A 25,205-nucleotide genomic window follows, 5' to 3' on the forward strand; every position below is an offset into this window, starting at 1 on the left:
AGGAACATTGCCAAAACGTGAGATAATCCGGCCAGGAAATATGCGTCTAAGAACTGTCATTGTAACGAACCGAATTAACAGTAACTGTGGCCCCGTTCTCTTCAAAAAAATAAGGTCCAATAATGCCAACAGAGCCAAGAGCACACCAGACTGTTACTTTTTCTGAGTGTAGAGGACGCTGGTGGATAAGGTGTGGATGCTTTGGAGTCCAGTAACGTAGGTTTTGCTTATTCACGGTCCCGTTTAAATAAAAATGAGCTTCATCGTTCATCGATAAAATTTCATTTTCATTCGATCCCAAAATCACTTGCATTCTGTAAGCGAAGTCTTCTCGTACAGTAAAATCAGTTTCCTTAAGTTGTTCTCGCATTCGGGAGGACGACGGTTCAGTCCCGCGTCCGGCCATCCTGATTTAGGTTTTCCGTGATTTCCCTAAATCGCTCCAGGCAAATGCCGGGATGGTTCCTTTCAAAGGGCACGGTTGACTTCCTTCCCCGTCCTTCCCTAATCCTATGAGACCGATGACCTCGCTGTCTGGTCTCCTTCCCCAAAACAACCAACCAACCTTAAGTTGTTCGACTATGAGCATTTTGTAGGGATGGAATTTTAATTCTTTATGCAAAATTCGTCTAACCCATTCACGATTGATTCGTAACTCACTAGCATGACGTCTAGCTGACCGTCCTGGACTTCTGACCGCCGCTTGCCTTACCCTTTCAACATTTTCTGGTGTCGTTACTCTGCGTCTCGGGCCAGGATGCTTCTTATCCAGTATGTTTCCAGTTGGTCTGAAGTTTACCACCCATCTGTGGATTGTGTTACGGCTCGGAACAGCCCCATGTCGAACGACATTAAACCGCGCACGAAACAATCGCTGCGTAGCAATAACAGACTCACCACTTTTCACGAAACTGTCATAGACAAACACTCGATGTTGCAAGTCCCACTGCTCCATAGTGAGTGAGTAAATGAAATGGCGTCTTGTGTGGATCAGAACTATCCCCACCACGACCACCTCCCACCACAGCGCCCTCAGTACTACGCAGTTCAAAACCGTCCGTCTCCCGTGTGTCACCCTGTACTAAACTCTATTTTGTTTCGTAGGTCATACATCGGTATTAGATGGCGGCATCTCAGTCTGTATGACACATCTCACATACTCAGTCGACTGCTAGTTCGAGTCTTCTTTCAGACATATGAGCCTATGGATGACATCATTTAACAATAATGCATGGACCTGATTTGCACAGACGAAGACTAAATTTGTGCTTCCTTGAAACGATAGTGGTAAAATAAGATGCTGAATGAACATTTTCTTTCGAAGTGTTAACTGCAGTTTTCCCATTGTAGAGCAACAAGACATTCATTCACACAACCACATACTGAACTTCCAGTGAGCTGCCATCACACGTTTTGCTGCTCATGTCAACACTTAAATATCAAAGCTGATGTTTTGACTGTGAAGAAATCATGCGAGATTGCGTCATATGTTCAAATCTCGTTATAAAATCCTGATACTAAAGTTGAAAGCACCGAGCAGCAGTGATAACCGACAAACATGAGTTAACAACTACTGTAGGATGCTGATTATAATGACGACAACGACAGCAAGATGAAAAGTATTCAGGTACCACTGACAGAATGGACAAATATAAGTCATATTTGGCTTTAAACGACGTTACCAGAATAAAATGGATGGAGTCGAAAGTTTATCTACCGCTTGTACAGAACCACACCGAGTTATAAAAATTGAGAGCGGAAGGAAGACACTAGTTGAGAAGTGGAATGAGACAGAGTTGGAGACTAACCTAGATATTACTAAACTTGTACATAAAACAAGCTATGGGGGAAACCAATAAGAAATTTGGAAAAGAAATTAAAATTCAGAGAGAAGGAATAAAAACTTTAAGGTTTGGTAATGATATCGTAATTCTGTCAGAGACGGCAACGGGCTTGGAATACCAGTTGAAAGACAAGGATACTGGAATCACGTTTATACGAGTAGATGAATTAAATGAGGCAATGCTGAGGGAATTAGATTAGTAAATGAGACACTAAAAGTGTTGGCTAAGTTGTGGTATTTGTATAGCAATATATGTGATGATTGCAGAAGTAAAGAGGATATAAAACACAGACTGGCTAAAGCTATACAGATTTTTCTAAAAAAGATAAATTTGTTAACATCGAATATAAATATAAGGTTATGAAGTATTTTATGAAGTATTTGCTGGAGCAGCCGAATACAGAAGTGAAACGTTGACGATAAACAATACAAGCAAGAAGAGAGTTCAAGTTTTTAGAACGTGATGTTACAGAACTACGCAGGTTCAGTGGTTATGCAGAGAAGAAGAGACTTAGTCGTGTTAAGTAGCGTGGAGAGCTTCACTAAACCAGTCTTCTAACTGAAGGCTACAACACAATAGTACTCTTTTCAGGTCAGTGCACTTATCTCACATTTTCCAGTATGAAAATACCAGGAAACCTTTTCTTACAATTCTTGATATCTTTCTACGGTTGCAATAATGTGTTCGTTAGACTAAAAACTTTTTACATTTCTTTTAATGTGTGGAAAAATAGAATTCGGAAGAGCCAAGTCTCATGAGCAGAGCGGATGTCCCAACAGTTCGCTATTCAAATGCTTCAGTTTTACCATAATCAGAGAATTTCTGTGATCAGCTGCAATGTCTTGATGAGGTATTTTTTCCGATTGCAATAGAAATCTCTAATGGCTTTTCATTTCATTTAATACAAAAGACTTAAACAGTGTTGCATCCTAGAAAACGCCGGCGTTAACCTTTCCTGCCGCCTGTGCGTCCTTTTTTTCTTTCTTTTTTAATGGTATTCGACTCACTGCTATGAATGTTGATTGGTTTTTCGAGTTCAGTAGCTTAACCAAGTCCCGTCAACAATAGCAAATTTAGTTTTACTCAACTTTCAACAAATTCGGCACTTACGTTGCACAAAGTTGCACCATGGTTAATTCTTTCTCTGATATGGTTATGGCATCTGCTATTTTATACACCTTTAATCGCCGATCGTCCAATACTATATTATGCATTATCTCGATGTTGTTCCTTGATTAAAATCCAATGTTTTAATTCTGTAATAATCGTCATATAGCTGTTTCAATAATGTAAGAGTTCACCTTGCACCTCATGTCAGTTATCACTTACTTATGATTGTTCACCATCCATCTCAAGATAATTGTTTTAGACTTGACATCGGTCACATTCTAACCGCTCCGTATCTCAGTTTGCGGCGGTAGCTCGTACGCCTTCTGTAATAACATACGTTTTACGACATAACACATACTCATTTAACGCCTCGCTCTTGGTTCCGGGCCAGAAAACAAAAGGAAGGAAGTGTGAGAGGAATTTACGGCGCCTGTGACAGAGAGAGTGTCTGGCAGTTAGGCGTGCCGCACTCGGCGCTGCGGCAATGCTAATGCGCCGCTGTAAACAAGGCCCATCTCGCGCGGAGGCAGCGCGGCCTGCCTCGTTACGGCCCGCAAAAACGGCGCCGACGCCGACGCCGACGCCGAACCCAACAGCCTCTCTTTCCCCTTCCCCGCTGACTCTCACTGCTGAGTCGTCCTCGTGATGGGCGCCCGTCCGCACCAGTATCATTGTTCAGATGAGGCGCTAGGAGTTTTATTTCCAGTGCCTCGCACCCTCATTCTTTGTACTTCTTCGCTTTCCTCGAAGAACGTACCACCAGCTGAGTTAGATACCTTTTCAGTGTTACGTTTTCTTTATTTTCTAGAGGTTGCTTGTGAAACGCGTCATGACGGTAAAACAATACCCTGTATTCACAATTGCGCCTCATCGACGTTAATTTTAGGTCTTTTGTATTTTGCTAAATATCTTCAGTCTTCCATCGGTTCCATAGTCAGGGAATATAATTTGAAGTGTAGTCGGAATTAGATATGTACACTGAAGACATTGAGCATGGGAGAAATATCAATAGCTGATATGTAGTATCAAGGCGCTGCCGTAGTAACAGGGGAAAAGGACTTATTAAGAAGACTGGGTAAAAGGTAGCACAACAAGTTTATAATTGAATGACGTTATTTCGAGATTCGTTCGACTCCACAGTAGCTACAAAATCCAATCTAATATGCTAACGCACTGTTCTTCTTGCTTATCAAGGAAGTCATTACATAAAGAAAGGAAACGCACATGTATTACTTGATGGAAGAACTTCATACGGCAAGCTTAAAATAGGACTGATATCCAATACAATAACACTAATATAATGCATCACAAAAATAACGAAAAGAACCTAGTACAAATTGACAACGAAGTCATGGAATCATTGTCTGAGGTTGTATGCATACGACAGTTGAAGACAATGACTGGATAGACAGGAAAATAAGCCCTGGAGTAAGAATGGTGTAGAATATATATATATATATATATATATATATATATTATATATATATAGAGAGAGAGAGAGAAATAAATATAGAAAACAGGTTTGTCAACACCAAGCTTCCAAAGTGTTCTGGAGAGAGAGAGAGAGAGAGAGAGAGAGAAATAAATAAAGAAAACAGGTTTGTCAACACCAAGCTTCCAAAGTGTTCTGGAGAGAGAGAGAGAGAAATAAATATAGAAAACAGGTTTGTCAACACCAAGCTTCCAAAGTGTTCGGGAGAGAGAGAGAGAGAGAGAGAGAGAGAGAACAGGTCTGTCAACACTAAGCTTACAAAGTGTGCGGGGACCCAAACTAGATTCTCGATCAGTAAAAAGGACTACCAAATGCACTGATCAGAATGCGAAATGCGAGTTGTCAGAAGAAGCAACTCGGGCGGGAACTCAAAAATGAGAAAAATAGTACGAGACAATTTACATAAATCGTATGTTACCTTTTCTTGCGCGAAATGAAACATTTCTGAATGACAGCGATGAATTTGGAAACGATTCGTAAAAGTTATTAGCTTAGATAGGATAGACATTTCAGAAAACTTCTGAACGATCGAAACTGCTGACGCTCCAAAATAATGTCGGTTATTTCTCATTTTTCCGTAATGGAATTACTAAGCTTGTATTGAAATATTGTCTTGCGGTTCCACTGAAGAATTAGGTTCATTTGTGAAATATGTGGAAGAATGTTATAGCTTTGTTAGTATACTAAATTGATGCTTCTCCTGTTTTACTTTTTAAGCGTCTTTTGACATGAAAAAGAATACAGAACCAGTGGACCATTGTTATCCCAATATGTTTTGCTTGAGACATCAAGCGACACAACAGCGAACCATTGAGTAACAGAGAGTAATATTTCTGATACAAGGTGGCACGTCACAATTTGTAGGCTTGCATTTTGTCTAGAGAGACTGACGCCCGCGATTTTTTTTTTTTTTTTTTTTTTTTTTTTTTTTTTTTTTTTTTTTTTTACAGTAGTAATCATTTCACTGAGACTACTGGAATGACCTCGTGAGAGACGGGTTCTGACCTCGCGGGAACCCTGCTGACGCTGAGGTCCAGAGTCTGTCCCTGCGGGCTGGGCACGTGCGGACTGGCGGAGAGGTGTGGACTGGTCGCCGCCTGCGGACTAGAGCCCCGCGGACCGGCGTAGTGCGGGCTCAGGCTGCTGGCTCCGTATGCCGGGCCCTGCAACAGAACAACTTTCTACTTCATGTTGCCGTTTGGAGGCTGTGTCAGTTCCAGCAGTGGTGAAACAGCATGTGACGGATCGGACGGCAAACTGTCTCGAGCGGCCTGTGAAATAATATTCTACTGCTTACAAAATGAAATAAAATCATTCATTTCATCGTCCTGTGATGGTTTTAGGACTTCAGGTAGGGGACACAAGGAAACTTTCTATACATCGCAATATCTGACCACAGAAATGGTAAAAGAACTCAAGAGAAACAACCAGTGAGGGGTGCATGACGGAAATAAAAATGTGTAATTAATATAACTGTGGAATTTCTTAGCAGTCATAATGCGTAATAATTGTGGTGGGTGTTTTCCGAATGGGGAAAGCGGAGAAACAAGTCCGTGCTGCTTATGGGACAACACGCTAAAATGACGTCATCAAAGGCTTTCTCTGGTTTTGGGATCGATGGCTTGTTGGAAAATTTTAAAGACATTTGTGTTTAATGTATGTTAACGATTGGCATAATAAGAATCCGGATTCATGTGTAGTTTGTCTGTAAACCGATTAGCGAGTAGTGCTTGTGGTGGGCAAAGTGGCCCTTTCTGCAAGAATCTCTTTCCCGTCTAACAGTGGAAAGCAGATTCTGTTGATGTCGGTTTCTTGTGTTAGTTATGTAGCTGATAAAGTCTGGCTTCCGTATAGTGTTTATACATTTAGTGGAAAATAAGCACTCTCAGCCGTGCCTGAGCATTGCGTTGCCAGAGATTTAAAAGACGTGCCGCGGAAAGGCCGGAAGAACATTGGGAAACAGCTTTTAGGTCCTCCTCGTGACGTAGTTGATTAGAGAGAGTGGAGAATCGCTTGGTCGCTCTTCAGTTTACCCACAGTCAGTAGCATATAACACGAGGTAATGAGGGTTGGTTATAAGATCGCTCAATGGACAACACTAATGCTCCTATGAACTGATATCAGGTAGAGGTTTTGATTTTAGTTTCGTGTCATATTAACCCTTTAAGTTTTTTGAATGTTTGACTAGTTGGTAGAGAGGAACACACTTAAAGGAACTGAGTATTTCTACTAACGAGAACCTCTTCAAAATAAGTTAATACCAGTATATTCGATGCGTCCATCTCAAATGTCTTCGAAAGTATCACTTTCAGTAATGTTATGGATGAATGAGCTGTGGTGGAGTTAGTGTTCCCTCACAGATGAAGGGTTGTGGCTCTTTAAGATCCTTGAGATTGTTAGGAGAGCTTGGAAGCTTTGAATGAAATTCTGATGCTTAATAGGGCAGATGTTCAGCTTACCCTTTTCTCGCATGATATCCTGCGAAACATGTATGATGGCGACAGGCAGATTCATATTTCTAGATTTCCGGAGTGAGTTTACACGGTACCCCACTGTAGACTCTTAACGAAGGTAAGGGTATACGGAATAGGTTCCTAGGTATATGAATGGGTCGAAGATTTCTTAAGTAATAGAACCCTAAACATAGTCGTCAGCAATGTCCCAGGGAAACGTGACAGGCTCGCTCGTATTCTCTGTAAACATAAATAATCTCACGGACAGAGTGAGCACCTATCTATGGCTGTTTGCTAATGATGCTGTGGTATACCATAAGGTATTGTCGCTGAGTGATTGTTAAGAGGATATAATATGACTTGACAAAACTTCTGGTCGCTGCGATGAATGGCAACTTGCTTTAAATGTAGAAAAATCAAAGTTAATATTGAAGAGTAGGATAAAAGAACGTGGCGTTACTAGTGTACTACTTGACACAGTCTCGTCGATTAAATATCTGATGTAACGCAGCGGCAGCCATGTGAAATGCAAGGAGCATGTGAGGATCGTGGTAGAGTAGGTGAAAATTCTACTTCGGTTTATTGGTTCATCTGTAAAGGAGAACGCGTATAGAACACTAGTTCGATCCACTCTTGGGTACTGCTCGACTGGTTGGGTTCCCCATCAGATCGGATTAAAGCATAACATCGAAGCAATTCAGAGGTGGGCTGCTAGGTTTGTTATAGGTCGGCTCAATCAACAAGCGAGTGTTACGGGACGCTTCCTGAACTCAAGTGGGAAGGAAAGACGACATGGTTTCGTGCAGCAAATTGAGAAAGTTTAGAGAACGACTTGAAGCTTGCTGCGGAACGATACTACATTTCGCGCAAAGACCAGGACGATAGGATAAGAGTAATTAGGGCTCATACGGAGGCATATAGACAATCGTTTGTCGCTCACTGTATGTGCGAGTTGAACAGGAAAGGAAATGACTAATAGTGGTGGAAGGTGCCCTATGCCACACACCATATGGTGGCTTGCGGGGTATGTGTGTCGATGAACATGTAGAACTGGAAATATCTCGACATGAGAATTATTTCTGAAGGAAATACTTTTAACCTTATCATCATGTGAAACATGAGGCACCATGTGATCTAGGGGAGCAGAAACGCTTTATGGATGAATTATTCGTAAGAATTGCAAACATGAGTCTATTTCACGGAGCATCTGAGAGTAGTGTGTTGAACTCACACAACTCATACTTTAAAGCACTTGGAGAAATGTGTACAATATATTCACTGTGACGGCTACTCCCATGGCAACATCTTCGTGTAAGTATTATGCTATCACTGAAAGATGTGCAGTATAATCACGTTTCCTTGTTGTGATGTGATATATTCCGCATTACATTGTGTGCAGTGAGCAAATTTTTCGTTTGTGTGGCTATATTGTTCGTAGTTGCTTTATGATTGTTGAAGGTATTTTAATTCCTCTTATAGCTGCGAAAATCGAAATTAAATTTCTTTCCATGAGCAAAGCCTATTATAATAACCTCCAATAATTATTTGAAAACTATAGAAATAATAATTTGAGAAATAACAGCGGAAAGCGAACAATAGCTTGTTGTCTCTCTTAGAGATTTGATGCCACTGCCGAATTCATGCAAGTTTTTAATCTGATATAAAAGAAAGATAAAATTTACTCGCCTGTCTTTTAGAGTCCGAGATTTTAGTCGAAAATGCTAGGATTAATAATTAAAAATGAGTGGCGAAATGATAGCTGACTGTGGCACTGTTAGTTTACGACACTGACTAGCAAGTATACAAGTAGCAAAGAAACAGTAGATATCTTTACACGGGATCATTAATATTTATCGTCTTGTTGACAACTTATAATTAATGTTTTCTATGAAACGTCTCCGAATTATTTCAGTTTGTGACTTTAGCAGTAGATATTAAATGTGTGACCACTATTAAGAAAAGTGTACCAGAGTCAGTTCTGCGAGAAATGACCGAAAGGCATAACTCGAGCTGGAAGATGCAAATAACGATAAGTGACAGAATAGTTAGCACTTTAATTCGTGTTGTTACTGTCACTGACCATGACAACTGAAAGTATAGCCTTGAAGTCTCCAAACTATTATAATCTAAAACAAAATTAAAATGTAATAGTGTCAAACAATTACAAAGTCTTAGTAATTGCCTCCTGATGTATGGTGAAGATATTACAAATTGATTAATGTAACCAAGAGTGACTGAATTTGAGATAGGTGCAGTATTGCCGCGAGTGTGTTTCTGTCGCCATGGCGAATGGAATGCTTGGGAATGACATCTCTAGAATGAAGTCAGACGCTGTACTGTGAGACAATCGAAGGCGGATGGATAAGACGCGCGATGTAACCGCATTTGATTGCGGAAATGTCTAGGGACGCGAATTGTGCAGCAGTACAACTATGAGGTTTTACAGGCTACTGTCTTAGGGATGCACGGAGAGTACCTTGGTTCTTGGAAAACAGCCAGTCTAGGACAATGCTGGAACAGGTAATGGAAAGATGGAAATACTGTCGCGGATAGGTCCGTCATCGTTTCTCACTGGCGGACAATACAGAAACCAACAGTCGGGTCGATTATGACAATTTGTTCAACAATGTTATCTCGCAGAAGATCTGTGCCTTCGCGGCATCGCACCAGGTTTGTATCATAATGCTTTGAGGAACACTCCACGAACACGACCATACCTATATTTCATGCCCCCTCCCTCACTCAGCTCACTTGACCTATATCCCAGTGTAGGACACCATCGAGTAATATTTGCGTGACTTAACTGAGTTACGACCAATCTTCGAAAGTTGTTGGCGCTGAATGAACGGTCATCACTCAGCATGGCTCCTCAATGCTTTTATTATCTCGTGGTGTTCGTGCGACGAATCGTCGCCGGCATTGTGGTGAAAAAGATTGCTAATTCAGCGCTCTTGGATATGTTTGTCTGAGTTAAGGAAAGCGCTTTTTATGTAATGTATGTTTTCCTAGGAAGCTACGGATTCATAATGTGACTGGTCATGCACAATCCTCTTGCATGTCGGGTGCGAAAGCAACCGTTTTCCTTGGCAACTACACACGTCACACTATGATTTAGAAGAACGGTCTAGCGGTCACTAGCACCCACTCTTGATTCTTCACTACCTCTCGCACAGAGCGTGATTGGCTCTTACTCGGACTCAGTGTGCTCGACAAATGAACACTAACTGCCTTTATGGCCGCAATTTGTGAAAGCACTGCTACCAGGGGAGATAAAGCAGCAGCCAGCTGCAAGTGGTCGATGGAGATGATTAACAGCGGTTCTCCTCACCCATAAAAAGCAATACATCGCTTCGTTGACCAGTGAAAACGAAAGTGAGGGCGGGCGAAACGGGTCCTAAATGGTTCGTAGTGGGTGCTATTGGGAAAATAAGTGACGCGTTTCGATATGAAGCTTCTGTTCTTTCGAACAAGTCCGAAGCCGTGGAAATGGTTTCGAGCTGAAAACATAAATAGCGCCGGTAATCACAAAAAAGCAATGTGACATCTGTCACGTAGATTAAAAACCACAATTTACATCGGATGACATTAACTGTAAATATCGATTTAGTGCATCATTTTCTGATAATATCGAAAAGTAACGCCATTGATTGCAATAGTAAGTCTATTCAAGAATGTTAAAAAGTTATTTTGTGATTGTATCTTATTATTGTGTGTTCTGTGGTTCATAATTTACCAAGTGACCATTAAAAGCTTTTCACATTCAAAGAACTATTCTTTGTGCTATTTCCCAGTATTGCTGCTTACATGTATCAGAAAGCAGAAGTCGGAGAAAGTATGTGCGGCGAAGTAAATATAAGGCAAAGGCCGGTGAAAAAAGTCGTAGTCAAGTGAAATACTATAATTCCGTTGGCACTTTGCTACCGAAACAAATTCTTCAAAGGCTGTTATACATCTTGTTAACATAAAAAATACTATGATAGGCTTCATCAGGACACTGAAAAGTGCCTGGCTTTTTCCTCCATGCATTACTTACCGTAACAGCCAGTTTTTGGCATTGCGGAGTTGTCCTGTGTTAGCCGCTGTTTTATCTGATTTATTAGAGAAACTTGCTGAGAGTAATTTTTTTTTACTTATTCGCCCCAGTTCATTTAAATCGACGGCTTATTCGAAACATCGTTGCAGAAATGTATTAAGTAATTATTTATTCAAATAAACTGTACATCTTTGTACGTTCCTGTCTGTTTAACGCACTGACTGCTGCATGCATAGTGAGGGATGTTTCTTCGCCAGGTGAGACCAGTCAACGGCGTTAGACCTGAGCGTCTGCTGTGGCCAACGGCGGCCTTGTGATACTGTAGTCAACGTATTAATAATTAAGCAAGTTGGTGGATATTTGCTGCTTCTAATGTACAGTTGTTGGAAGACAACGATCGAAGATTTACAGGCATGAAATGGCGTTTGCCTTCTTCTTACGTTCTAGAATGTTTTCTCGGCCGTACTGATGTTTCATTATTTTGCCAGATGCACATGAAGTTCCGAACACACTTTTCAAATTATCTCTAAGTTCTACATATTTAATATTATAATTTTTGTTACAATCTCTTTTTCACGTTTATCTTCGTGTTGTTTAATGATTGAAGCTTATATTCCAGGCATCGTTTCTAAACTGAGAAGTTCTTTGGCGTGACTTTCGAGGGTGTGTATGCGCCTGCTGACCCCAGTGACTTTTAGTTAAACCACATATCCGTCTGTAGGCTGTTGAATTCACTACCTCTCTTTCGTATTCACGCCTTCGTTTTCATAGATAAGGATCGAAAGCCTAAATTATTCATGAGCTGCTTAATTTTTCTAGCTTATATTTTGTCGTGTGGCATTTGTATTCCTGCTACTGACTGTTATAACGATATGTTTACGTAATGTGTATACATAAACATACAGTTATAAATGTCCCCGTTCGTAGTCGCTAATTATAACAATATGTTTACTTTTGTTCTGTAACATATAGCCATAATGAGCGGTGGAAATATATTTGCGAACGCCGACCGTGTGCGGCTGTTTCTTGTTGGATCGTCTGATCAGTCGGAAGTTGCATTGCAGAGGAGAGTAAATGCCTATTCAAAATATAATTATTTTTGGATAGCTCAACATGATTTCCTAAGGGACCGTAGTTTATCATGCATTTACCAGTAGAATATGGCGCGGAGAAAATATTTCGCCGCATGCAACTTTCGTCCGATTTCGACGAAAGAATTCGTGACTGTGAACTCTCTATTTGGCAGAAACATAAAGAAAATTAAATAACTTCATGAAAGAGTGAGACATAGATTCTATACTAAATAAATAGTCCATACACCAGTTCCGTTTAACTCTGAATTTATGGCAATTAATAGATGAACTTACACTGCAACGAAGGATTTAACATGGATGCCGTTTTGACTGGCACTTCTCTTCTCGTAATGAAAATAATTCTTTAGGCGTTTTCACATACACGTCGTACAATAAATCTACTACTATGCAGTATTGCACTTTTAGTATTGAGCTTTTACTTTACACTAAAATAATATTATTTTTAACAATAATAATACGGCGGCAAGACATGCGCGTCCGACACAAGTTACAAGAGACAAGAGAAAAAAAAAAATCAGTAACTGAATAACTGTTAATCGAGAATATAGGAATGTCTAAAAGTGTTCTTCTTCTGTCCGTTTCTCGCGCCGCGGTTTTCAAAGTCAGTAACTCACTGCATGTCTGACGGCGCTTCGACAATAAACACGTAACGTCACAGGACGTTCACCTTTTACATTCTCGCAACATTATTTGCTAACTGTAGCTGTTGCCGAGCGACTACTCGATTAGTGAATGATTTAAAATGATAAGGCAATCACATAATGTTACACTATTTAAATTATAATCTTTACCAGAAACATCGTGAAGTCTCGATTATTTTACTGCTTAACTGCTTTATGACTTATATTAAACTGTTACTCCTGTAGTGATACAACATGTCAAGGATTAGATGAAAGTGTTCTGTAACTGAATGAAATACACGCGTCTCGTGACAGGATCCCGTAACTTTGGTATCTTCAATTGACACACATATAAGCAGGTCTTAGATGTAGTTTAATTGCTCACCTGTAATTCAAGAATGGCTTATTCGTCGATCCCCTCTGGTGAACCGGAGTGCGAGCAGGGCAGTAACAGGGCAGAGCTGCTTGCCTTACCTGGGGGCTGGTGGAGGTGACGCTGGACGTGGACAGGTCCATGACGGAGCCGCCGGGTGAGGTGTTGCCCTTGAGCTGGCCTGCCGCTACACACTTGACGGACAGGTTGATGGCCGAGGAGAAGCCGGGCGGCAGCGCCCCGCCGTTGGGATCGAAGTGGTACATGGGGCGCGGGTACAGCGGCTCTGTCACCGGTTCCGTCTTCAGCAGCGGCAGCTGCTCCTGCGGCTGCAGATTCGGCTGCTGCTGCTGTTGCTGCTGCGGCTGCTGCTATGGCACCCAACACACAACCATTGTTTTTGAGTTACAGAGGGGACAATTTGGATAAGCAGTCCCATAGTGGGAACAAACTAATGAAGCGCAAATTCAATCAGAGCTTCTAGCTCTTACTTTTGCAGTCCATCACGTACAGGAGACTGTTCTGGCATCGCTGTATTAAATTTATTAACCTCTTTTTGCACGATTTTATCTAACTTGGCGTATATTAGCATGATTGGCTTCTTTCAACCAATTTGGCTGCGACACCTTATTTTCATTCGAGATAAGCGGATACCAGAACTGTTGAGTCACTCGTCCTGTATGGGTTAGTAAATGTAACACACAGGACGTTTTTCATGAAATGCAAAAGAGTCAAAATACAATTTGCATGACTGGAAATGGTTGCTAATGAACATGTTGGGCGCCATAGCGGATAGCTCAATGATGCAGTCGGCTCACGGAAACAAATCCAGTGACAGCGCCTCTTACTGAAGGCAACAAGCATCTGCTCAGGACCACGTAGCTTTGCTTTCACGTGCTCTGTATGCCACAGAGTATCTCAGGCGTTTCACAGGCAAAAACACTGATCTTACCAGTTTTCCTCCGCTGTAGCAGATGCTTGTGCCTATATAATTGACAGTGCACTGAGTTAGTTTTCAACAAACCGGATATCCCGTTCTTCTTACGGCGATCCTGCAGGCAGCCTTGCACCGCCTCTGTCGCAGTGCTCTTCTCCGTCATCTGGAGGGGGGAGAGCTTCGTCCACACAAACATGCATTGACTTACTTCATGCTTGTTCCAGAAGTACTGAGAAGCCAAAGTACAATGAGTGATAGAGCTAACCAATTACACGTATATGCTATTAATTCTGTACTATTTATGTACAAGATGATGACAGCAATGCATTATACAGCGCTTATATAATTAAATATCCCACGAAAGGACCAACTGTAATACGAGCCAGCGAGTGAGAAACTACTTTTACAATCACATTCACTGCAGACTGCAGTGCAGCACAAAATACCATATTGAGAACACTGTACATTCCAGCGGACAGTGTTCTGTCGTTTATCCCCGAACAAGCTGATGTGTTAGCTTCAATGAACTGAGAGTAGTCTGGTATCTTCCTAAAATTATTATTTGACGGAAATTTGCTTGTTTCTGCTTCGACGAGACTAAAGTTACAGACATTCCTCTTAGAAAGAGAGGTTATCCTTTGTGAAAGATAAAATCTGATTTGAGATAGAAGCACTGATTGGAGTTAAATAATGCTTTAATTAGTGTTTCATCCATGTTTATAAAACGTTAATTTATAAAACGGTAGTATTCACAATCATCCGATATCGTATTCAGAAGAGTCGCTTGCTGGCCGCTCGGGGCGCTGCTACGGCTGTGGGTAACAAAAACGAGACGGAGTGTCGCGGCTGTTATGTGAGACTGTGCTTTCACATTGTACACGTGCTACGTCTTGTACTGCGACACATACGAGTACAGTGAAGATGTGCAGAATGACTCGATTTCTATGCGCTATTGAAGTTCAGAATGCAGACGATTGTCTTACAACGTAATTTATTTCGAACTACGTGCATTTTGAGGAAAATGTTTCATCTCCACTGTCGACAGTATCGGAAAACACATTTCGACTTTAGTGTTTAGCAACGGCAGTTGATATTTGTTTCTTCGAAAGGCCGGCCGCTGTGACCGAGCGGTTCTAGGCGCTTCAGTCTGGAACCGTGCGATCGCTACGGTCGCAGGTTCGAATCCTGCCTCAGGCATGGATGTGTGTGATGTCCTTATATTAGTTAGGTTTAAGTAGTTCTAAGATCTAGGGGCTGGTGACCTCAGATGTTAAGTCCCATAGTGCTCAGAGCCATTTGAACCATTTTTTTTCTTCGTAAGGCCTTTAGCTGCCACACTTTCGTGATACTAATGCCTTCATATTCTTTTTATTTCGCTAATTGAGATGTTAAAAGACTGATTACAGGTTAATGTGGTTAACGGATATATCCAGTAAAAGACCTTTAGATTTCAGTAACTTGTATATTTTTTTATTTTCTCAAGTTGACAACGAAAACATTTGAAATATATTAGCGACAATTTCTCAGTCGTGTTGTTTCTGCTAGGTCCGACTAATTTAACAGAAATTCCACCCGGATCTTTATCACTCTAAAACTCTTTACTAACATAATGTACAGTTTTAAGTTTACTGGTTCGCTAGTAGACCATGTCCTAAATAATGGGGAGTGTATCTTATTCGTGGATGAATAATAAAACATAAATGAAAATTCTGTTATCTAAGAATAGCTGTAAATCAAACATATCGATTATGTAACAGCATTCTAGCATGGAGAGATTTCCTGAAAGAGAAGGAAAGTCACAGTTTAACGCATCGGAAGTGTCATGGTTAATATAGACGCTTCACTAATTTGGAGGAGATTTGCGAAAGGAAGCGGCGTTGGCCTGTTCAAGGAACGAGAATCACTAGATGATGATTCTAACACAGATACTCTTGAGTATGAGTCCACTGTGTTAATTCTTGTTCCACGAATCTCGGTGTTCCCCAAGTGACTTGAAAAAAATATAAATTTTTAACTTTTCCTCTGCGACGAGAACACAAGCGCATATTTAGAATGTTCTACGCCAGCGCTCATTTTATTCGCTTTGGTGGCACCACCAGTAGATTCCAAATCGCCTAAGAACAGACTTACCAAATGGTTCAAATGGCTCTGAGCACTATGGGACTCAACTTCTGACGTCATTAGTCCCCTAGAACTTAGAACTAGTTATACCTAACTAACCTAAGGACACCACACACATCCATGCCCGAGGCAGGATTTGAACCTGCGACCGTAGCGGTCTCGCGGTTCCAGACTGCAGCGCCTAGAACCGCACGGCCACTTCGGCCGGCCAGACTTACCAAGTTTAACAGCAGTGCACGCCTGTAGCTATAAACGATGACTCAAAATCTCAGTGTCTATAGGAAGTACATTTATATCTAACAACAAAAAGTAAACTAATAAGACGAAAAAAATCCCTTTAAGAAAGACACTCCTAATGAGTCACTGTTAACTACTCAGGATGCAACTTAACTACATCACTGCACCGTTATGCAAAACTTAAAGACGAGATATATAAAGTAACATGACAGATCAACAACACAATGGACATGAATGAAAGTGAAGTCTCCCAGTCGTGCACAGAAAGGTGGACGTCATGTGGTGTGAGGTCAGCGTGACTGTAGTAGCAGATGTGGCCGACGCCGCAGCACGAGGCAGTTGAAGGAACGGGAAAAGACAATGTGTGTCAGTCAGCGAGGAGTAACGGTGCACTGTGGTGGTGTCCTTCATTACAACATGGCCCGGAGACAACATATGGATGAAGTTAGAGGGGGAAGAATCATCGGGAAAGTGGAGTGTAGTCGAAGAGTTTGATACTGCTTACAATAGTGTTTCACGTGCATGGGTAACGTTCCGAACCACAGGCATTGGTGCTCGAGCGAGAGGAGATGCGGCAATATATGACCGCTACATGGCGCAGCAGGCAAGAAGGAACTCACGTTATACATCAGGTGTAGTTGCACCCACATTTAACAGGACTGTAAGGCACGCAATCTCACGCTCCACGGGTGTTCTTTTTGGGGTGTTCTTTTTGGCAGATGACTAGAACGTTGTGTTCCGTAGCCACGCGCGTATCGGCGGCAACGTTTGCGATGGTGCCAAGAGTTTAGGCACTGAAACAGCGAGAAGTGGGGTAGCGTGCATTTCTCCAATGAGCGCAGACTCAGTATGAGATGTGATTCTGAACGCACCCTCATATGGCGAGAGATGGAAATATGTAATGCGCCCAAGAATCCAGGTGTTATGGTGCGGAGAGGCATAATGTTGCATAGAGTGCAGGTTAATTTAACAAGATATCTATGGATACATCGCAAGAAGTTTGTCAGAGCATTCAATAAAGTGCTGAAAAGATAGAAATAATCTGCATCTGTGCTACTTTGCTGTCGAATGTCTAATGAAAGATGGTTCGGTTACATAAATAACAGTCGATTTCCTTGATTGGAAGATGTCATGTAGATTCTATGTGTCAGATGTGTGCTATCTGTTGTACTATATGCAGTATAATAAAGTTTTAAACAGCCGTAGAATGTCGGGATTTATGTATGCTGTCAAAGACGCTTGGGTGGTTTAGACGAACGTGTTTTTAACTGACATGAGTCGACGCAGGAACAGAATCTTTCTGTTGGTTTAAAGAGAGTGGCTTGCTTAGTTCTGCTTCAGCTGTTATAAAGCAGACGTCCCATTCTAGACAAGCACATGCGAAATATCTCGTGCAATGATATAAATAATTCCTTCCCGTTCTGCTGTCGGATTCGGTGTTGTTCTCCATGTCTAATGATTTCACTGGCTGGGATTATCACGCTCTGAATGGACCAAGAAGAAAGAAATGTAATAAGCAAGTATCTCTAATTACTGTGAGGGTACTTGTGCGTGTTTTACCTGAGGATGCTGCTGGTAGTCATCCTGGTAGGTGGTGGGCGTGGCGTAGAGCTGCGGGTAGCGCTGCTGGTCGTAGCCGGCGGCTGCGGCGGCTGCAGCGGCTGCGGCAGCGGCGGCCGCTGCGGGATCGTAGGGGGAGCCCTGGCCGATGTACTGCGCCGGCACCGGACCCGGCCCGCCGCCAGGCCGCCCAGCGTACCGCCCGTACAGCTCCTCGGCGGACGCCACCGGAGGCGGCGGCGGAGGTAGCGGTTCGTAGCCGATGCCGTAGCCCATGGGCGGCGGGCCCGGCTGCTGCGGGGGCGGCGGCTCCATGCTCGACACTGACGACGAGTTGGAGTCGTGACTGAGGTAGGGCTCCGAGTTACTCCCGGCACCCGCCTCGACTTTCAGGGTCACCGAACAGCAACTGGCAGCCGATACTACTTCAGACTTCGGTATGAGGCGACCGCCAGCAGCGATGGCCGACTCAGGTGATTTGGGCTTCTTGTAGAATTGCTGCTGCTGTTGTTGCGGCGGTGGCGGCGGCTGCTGCTGCTGCTGCTGCTGTTGCTGCTGCTGCTGTTGCTGGGTGTCACTGCTTCCGTAGCAAGATTTGTTTGGAGTCCCCTCTGTTTTCGGACCAGGGTTCCCAGTAACGCTGCCACCAGTCCCACAGTTGAAGCCGAATTCTGGTGGGCACGTGGTGCCGCCAACTGAAACCCCACACAACATCATCTGTTGTTCTTGAAATATATTATCAGACTATTTCTGTACGTTACTGTTCCCTTGTAAGAAATTACTAATGCAGTCGACGTTTTACATCCACCTTTTCAAAGACTTTATCTTTTCTCTTAAGTAATTTCGCGTTTTTGTTAACAGTTTCACATTAGTATCGCCATTGTGTATGAAGAAGTGTGTTTATGGATAACCCAGTGCTACTATCAAATAAGGCAACGGCCTTGCCGCAGTGGATACACCGGTTCCCGTGAGATCACCGAAGTTAAGCGCTGTCGGGCGTGATCGGCACTTTGATGGGAGACCATCCGGGCCGCCATGTGCTCTTGCCATTTTTCGGGGTGCACTCAACCTCGTGATGCCAATTGAGGAGCTACTCGACCGAATAGTAGCGGCTTCAGTCAATAATACCATCGGTGTGCTAACCCCACGCCCCTCCTATCCGCATCCTCCACCGAGGATGACACGGCCGTCGGATGGTCCCGGTAGGCCACTCGTGGCCCTAAGACGGAGTGCCTTTGTTTACTATCAAATAAACTCAACGAGCCCGTTAAGTCTTTTGAACGTGAAAAGACCGCATTACTTAGAGGCGGTTTTGCTATCAGGTATCGAGACTGACACATCCATGAACTGCGTTTATTAACGAATAATTCGGTGATCAAGTCGTAAAAAAAGCCACTGCGCTGTTATTTTCTGTCATTCGAAATAGTTCAGACTTAAGCGATCTACTAAACTGGATGCTCTGATAAACGCAACTGAACGGTCTGCTATGTTGTCTAAATACATTCCTCTTGAGAAGATGGTGCTTTACCTGAACGCAATAAAGATTCATATTTCAGTGTATTACCTGCTAGCATACACCAGCAGCACATCTAAAAGGTCTACTCTATTTCTATAGGCACAGATCCACACCTAGAAGAGTATGGATTACAAGCTTTGAATTTTTCGAGGTTCGCGAAGACACTCGGAACTGGGCGCCGTGGCTTCTTGTTTTTAGTAACGAGCCAATTTTAGGTTTACTGTGAACACAGTTTATGAAAACTTTGGTTCAGCCGGTGAAAACCTATAACCGTTGAAAGTAGACGATGGTTTCCTTAAGATTTTCGTTCAGCACGTGGAAACACAGACCAGCGTTGTGTTTACTTGTTGAAACTATATATTCCACATAGCAGACGTTATGATTGACCGCTAGCTATGAAATGGTCGAAGACAGACAGTTAACATGTTGATATTTCATTAAGCCTTTTTGCCGCCTTTTTTGGAGCAGATCCTACACCCTTAAGCATCTAGATAAAGCCTGCGCCTCCCAGCAGATTATGGGGCGTGTTGGAGCCATTATTACGTCACGTACTAACTACATTGAAGCACAGTCCGTATAGGAGCGTTTAGTTTTTCACGGCTGACCTATTTTCCTAACAAAGAAACAACTGCATGTGCGCAGGACACCATTCGGAAGCTATGTTTGGCTATGCTTAACCATATCTCTTCTTTAGTTGCAATAAAAGGAGTTCCTGCTTTGTACCGAGCAATCAATAATTTTATGAATGGAAGACAGTCCAGTTTTCACTTCTTGTGTGGCGCGCTTGCGCCTGGTTGTTTAATAAGGTCTGGATTTCGGGCGATGATGTAACAATTCTCGCGTTTAGCTGTGTTTTTCCCTTATCCTGTGTCGTTAATAAACGCTCTTCTTCTCCGTCTTAATTCTGGCTGTCGGTTTAATACTTCCCACTCGTGTTTGCTCACTTACTGAAAATCACGAGAGAAATTTGTGCATTTATTTTGTATCAATGAGGTTTTGATTTAACGATTTAGATTAATCCAAAGGAGAACAAAAATCCTTAAAATCGAACACTTCTCTGTACTAGCGTACGTACGAGAACGGCAGCTCCCACTTGACCTGGGAAAAAAGAGATACAGTTGAGATGCAGGGTATCAAGAGCCTCGCGCTACGCTGCCGGCAAATAAAATGAAACTGCGTCCGAGACCGATATACGTTTTCTTGTCCGCGATTCTAGCTTGCTCTTCGCAGTCAACGCCGGAAAATGTTATCAAATGCAAAAAAAAAAAAAAAAAAAAATGGCTCTGAGCACTATGGGACTCAACTGCTGAGGTCATTAGTCCCCTAGAACTTAGAACTAGTTAAACTTAACTAGCCTAAGGACATCACAAACATCCATGCCCGAGGCAGGATTCGAACCTGCGACCGTAGCGGTCCTGCGGTTCCAGACTGCAGCGCCTTTAACCGCACGGCCACTTCGGCCGGCTTATCAAATGCACATTCTCTTTCCAGTTACGGAGTAACTGCAGTTATAGAGCAAAGGAATTTGATAACCATGTATTCAAATAATTTTAGCATTATAAGCCTTCGTGAGTTCTGGTGAAACAACCTTAACCGTAAAATACAGGGTTTTTCAAACTTTCTGAGTTGAACTGAAACAGGTGGTAGTGCGTTCTCAACCGATTATATCTGATATGGAATCAAAGATCAGAGATGCGTATTTACTGTGTTTTGGACATCCACAGCGTACGCCTTATAACAACAACGTAGCTCTTAGCAATTGTTCAAAGCTATGACCTCCAATGTCAATACACGTATTGCAACGGAGCATGCAGTTCAGCCGCGCTCAAGGAAGATCCAGGATGACTGTTGTATAACGGAACAGGCAGCGGGTGATAAACAGCGGACACTCCTTACCACCAAAGGACGTACTGTACACAACTTAGCTTATAGCACATGTGTGCATGCATCGCACCGGCGCGTTAACCTGTGCCGCACGCACACCACTGTCCCTGGTGTAAGTTCTCCATTGCATCAGACAGCTTGTGATGTGTCTATGGTGAAGGATGTTACTGTGTATTGCGAAGTCAAAGGTGGAACGTTAGTCGTCACGGGAGTTGGCAAACATGCATTAACGGAAGGTGCGGCAGGACGTAATCCCCGTAAAGCATAAAGAATGTACAGAGGACTTTTCCTCAAACAAGCGTCATCTTAATTGGAAGAAGTTTATCCCCGTGGATACCAGCTTACGAGAGGCGGGGTCGTTCACGCAAGAGAGAGCCAGCCAAGGTTCCTGCCAAATGTATGCCCGAACATCAGACTTTAAGGAGATGGTGTTGGATTGTGTGGCCAACCATCCAGCAATAACCACACGTCAACTTGACCGTGAAACGCACTCTTCGAGGGATAGAGTGTGGAGAGTACTGACACCGCTATCATAAAGAACGTGTGCAAGCACTGGGACCAACTTATTTTGAGCCCCGCGTTCACTACTGTCAACGGATTATCAACCGCAGTGCTGTAGTACTGAACTTCGTACAGTTTGTATTGTTTACGGATGAGGCCCTGTTCATCGCCGGCCGCGGTGGTCTATCGGTTCTAGGCGCTCAGTCCGGAGCCGCGCGACTGCTACGGTCGCAGGTTCGAATCCTACCTCGGGCATGGATGTGTGTGATGTCCTTAGGTTAAGTCCCATAGTGCTCAGAGCCATTTTATGAGCTACGTTATCGTTATGCGCTGTACGCCGTGTATGTCCGAAACACAATAAATATGCGTTTCCGACCATATCACAGTGTAGTTGGTTGTGGGCCCGCTATCACCTGTTTGTTTGACCTAAAAGGTTTGAGATACTCTGTATAAGATAACAGTCGAGACTTTTCCATTATTTCGGAGGAAATCTGAATGCCTTAACGCTGTTTATTAGGATGAGATACACGATACCACAAGAAGTTGTAAGGGATAACAGTTTTAAGGGCAACAATTAATGGCACTACATTAACAACTAAATGTTACTAACTACACTCCTGGAAATTGAAATAAGAACACCGTGAATTCATTGTCCCAGGAAGGGGAAACTTTATTGACACATTCCTGGGGTCAGATACATCACATGATCACACTGACAGAACCACAGGCACATAGACACAGGCAACAGAGCATGCACAATGTCGGCACTAGTACAGTGTATATCCGCCTTTCGCAGCAATGCAGGCTGCTATTCTCCCATGGAGACGATCGTAGAGATTCTGGATGTAGTCCTGTGGAACGGCTTGCCATGCCATTTCCACCTGGCGCCTCAGTTGGACCAGCGTTCGTGCTGGACGTGCAGACCGCGTGAGACGACGCTTCATCCAGTCCCAAACATGCTCAATGGGGGACAGATCCGGAGATCTTGCTGGCCAGGGTAGTTGACTTACACCTTCTAGAGCACGTTGGGTGGCAAGGGATACATGCGGACGTGCATTGTCCTGTTGGAACAGCAAGTTCCCTTGCCGGTCTAGGAATGGTAGAACGATGGGTCCGATGACGGTTTGGATGTACCGTGCACTATTCAGTGTCCCCTCGACGATCACCAGTGGTGTACGGCCAGTGTAGGAGATCGCTCCCCACACCATGATGCAGGGCGTTGGCCCTGTGTGCCTCGGTCGTATGCAGTCCTGATTGTGGCGCTCACCTGCACGGCGCCAAACACGCATACGACCATCATTGGCACCAAGGCAGAAGCGACTCTCATCGCTGAAGACGACACGTCTCCATTCGTCCCTCCATTCACGCCTGTCGCGACACCACTGGAGGCGGGCTGCACGATGTTGGGGCGTGAGCGGAAGACGGCCTAACGGTGTGCGGGACCGTAGCCCAGCTTCATGGAGACGGTTGCGAATGGTCCTCGCCGATACCCCAGGAGCAACAGTGTCCCTAATTTGCTGGGAAGTGGCGGTGCGGTCCCTTACGGCACTGCGTAGGATCCTACGGTCTTGGCGTGCATCCGTGCGTCGCTGCGGTCCGGTCCCAGGTCGACGGGCACGTGCACCTTCCGCCGACCACTGGCGACAACATCGATGTACTGTGGAGACCTCACGCCCCACGTGTTGAGCAATTCGGCGGTACGTCCACCCGGCCTCCCGCATGCCCACTATTCGCCCTCGCTCAAAGTCCGTCAACTGCACATACGGTTCACGTCCACGCTGTCGCGGCATGCTACCAGTGTTAAAGACTGCGCTGGAGCTCCGTATGCCACGGCAAACTGGCTGACACTGACAGCGGCGTTGCACAAATGCTGCGCAGCTAGCGCCATTCGACGGCCAACACCGCGGTTCCTGGTGTGTCCGCTGTGCCGTGCGTGTGATCATTGCTTGTACAGCCCTCTCGCAGTGTCCGGAGCAAGTATGGTGGGTCTGACACACCAGTGTCAATGTGTTCTTTTTTCCATTTCCGGGAGTGTATTATACACATACTATCATAAAATAGCACAGTATTGTTTAGTACAACGAAGCCATCTATATAACAGACACAAGAAAACAAACATACACATGCCAGTTGAATTGATGCACCTCTATAAGATTAAAAGCCATTTGGATGAAATATGTTTTTATCTGATTGTCTCTTGTTATGTAACTGTGCAAAAATCATATCTTGAGCATCATTTATTGTTTTTCCACCTTCTCGCAATGTTGTAACGACTTTCTCTCATTGTCACTTCTCGCCATATGCATGTGTGTAGCTCTAGTTTCCGCGTAATTTTTCTGAGAACTTATAGATTTTTCAGTAAATATCTACTCACAGAAAAATGTAGAAAAACGTTATAGAGGTAGAGTTGACGAAAGTGGCCAGTGATGAATCATAATCATCGGCTATAAATGACAAAAGGAAAAAGGGTCTTCGCTGAGCATTTAGATGAACATGGGCCGTATGTTTATGTTTTTACGTTTCATACTGTTTTCCTTCTGTTGTCCTTGTGCGGTAGTTGAGGGTCCCGTATTTTTCTTCCCGCCTGTTATTTTACTTGACCAATCCATTATATACGAGTATTTCGAATTATGTCAACTTTTTTGGGATTGTGAAAACATGCTACGCTTTGTTTCCGTGAGCTCATAAGTCTCTTCAGGAAAGTGACTTGCTGTTTCTCAGGTATTGACGTGGGACGCTATTTATACGTAGCAAGGGCATGAGCAGACCCAACATCAAATCCTTTGTCCCTAATTAGGAAGCAGTTCAGCATGAAAACTACTTGGGCTGTCTAATGACTCTCGGCTTCCTATTAGCGCGAATCATAAAAACCCACTAAGTGAAATTTTGTCATTCCAATATTTTATTACATTTTGAAATGAACACACCGACATTTGACTGTACTATTGTTTATTTAATTACGACCCAGGTTTCGGCCTTTTATGCCATTTTCAAGTGATTGAATGCAATATATGTTAATGACATAAACTCAATCACTTGAAAATGGCATAAAAGGCCGAAACCAGGGTCGTGATTAAATAAACAATAATACAATCAAATGGGGTGTATTCATTTAAAAATTATTGTATGACTGTTGCTCAGCAATATCAAAAACTATTTTATTGCATGTTGGGTGAAATGGTAGATGCTATTTTAGGCGCAAGATTCCTTCTGCCATTCAGAAGGTGATTAATCAAAATCCCGTATACAAAGATATGCTCAGTCGTTTTTAGATAAATGAACTTTCCAAAACTTTTCAGAACGTCAGTAGTAAAACAGCCCAATAGGTATTTATATTTATGTAATTGTTCTTAAAAAGGATCTAAAAAATGGCATAGCGTAGTCTTTCAGGAGAGATGCCTTGCGAAAGTAGTGCGTTGAATATACGACT

The 25,205-nt window shown here is 43.1% G+C and overlaps 1 protein-coding gene and 1 pseudogene across 1 annotated transcript in view; one reads left to right on the forward strand and one right to left on the reverse strand.

Moving 5' to 3' along the window:
• The window catches only part of LOC124793773 (trithorax group protein osa-like), a gene marked incomplete at its 5' end in the record, with an annotated part of 285,916 nt that overhangs the window by 171,607 nt on the left and 89,104 nt on the right, over positions 1 to 25,205 (reverse strand). Inside the window, 3 exons of the mRNA XM_047258050.1 lie at positions 5,452 to 5,609; positions 13,121 to 13,342; positions 17,875 to 18,569. Coding sequence (XP_047114006.1) covers positions 5,452 to 5,609; positions 13,121 to 13,342; positions 17,875 to 18,569 — 1,075 coding nt within the window. The remainder of the gene's footprint in view (positions 1 to 5,451; positions 5,610 to 13,120; positions 13,343 to 17,874; positions 18,570 to 25,205) is intronic.
• On the forward strand, positions 18,806 to 18,923 carry LOC124728444 (annotated as a pseudogene).

The sequence above is a fragment of the Schistocerca piceifrons genome, chromosome 1, assembly GCF_021461385.2.
Source record: "Schistocerca piceifrons isolate TAMUIC-IGC-003096 chromosome 1, iqSchPice1.1, whole genome shotgun sequence".
Taxonomy (NCBI): Eukaryota; Metazoa; Arthropoda; class Insecta; order Orthoptera; family Acrididae; genus Schistocerca; species Schistocerca piceifrons.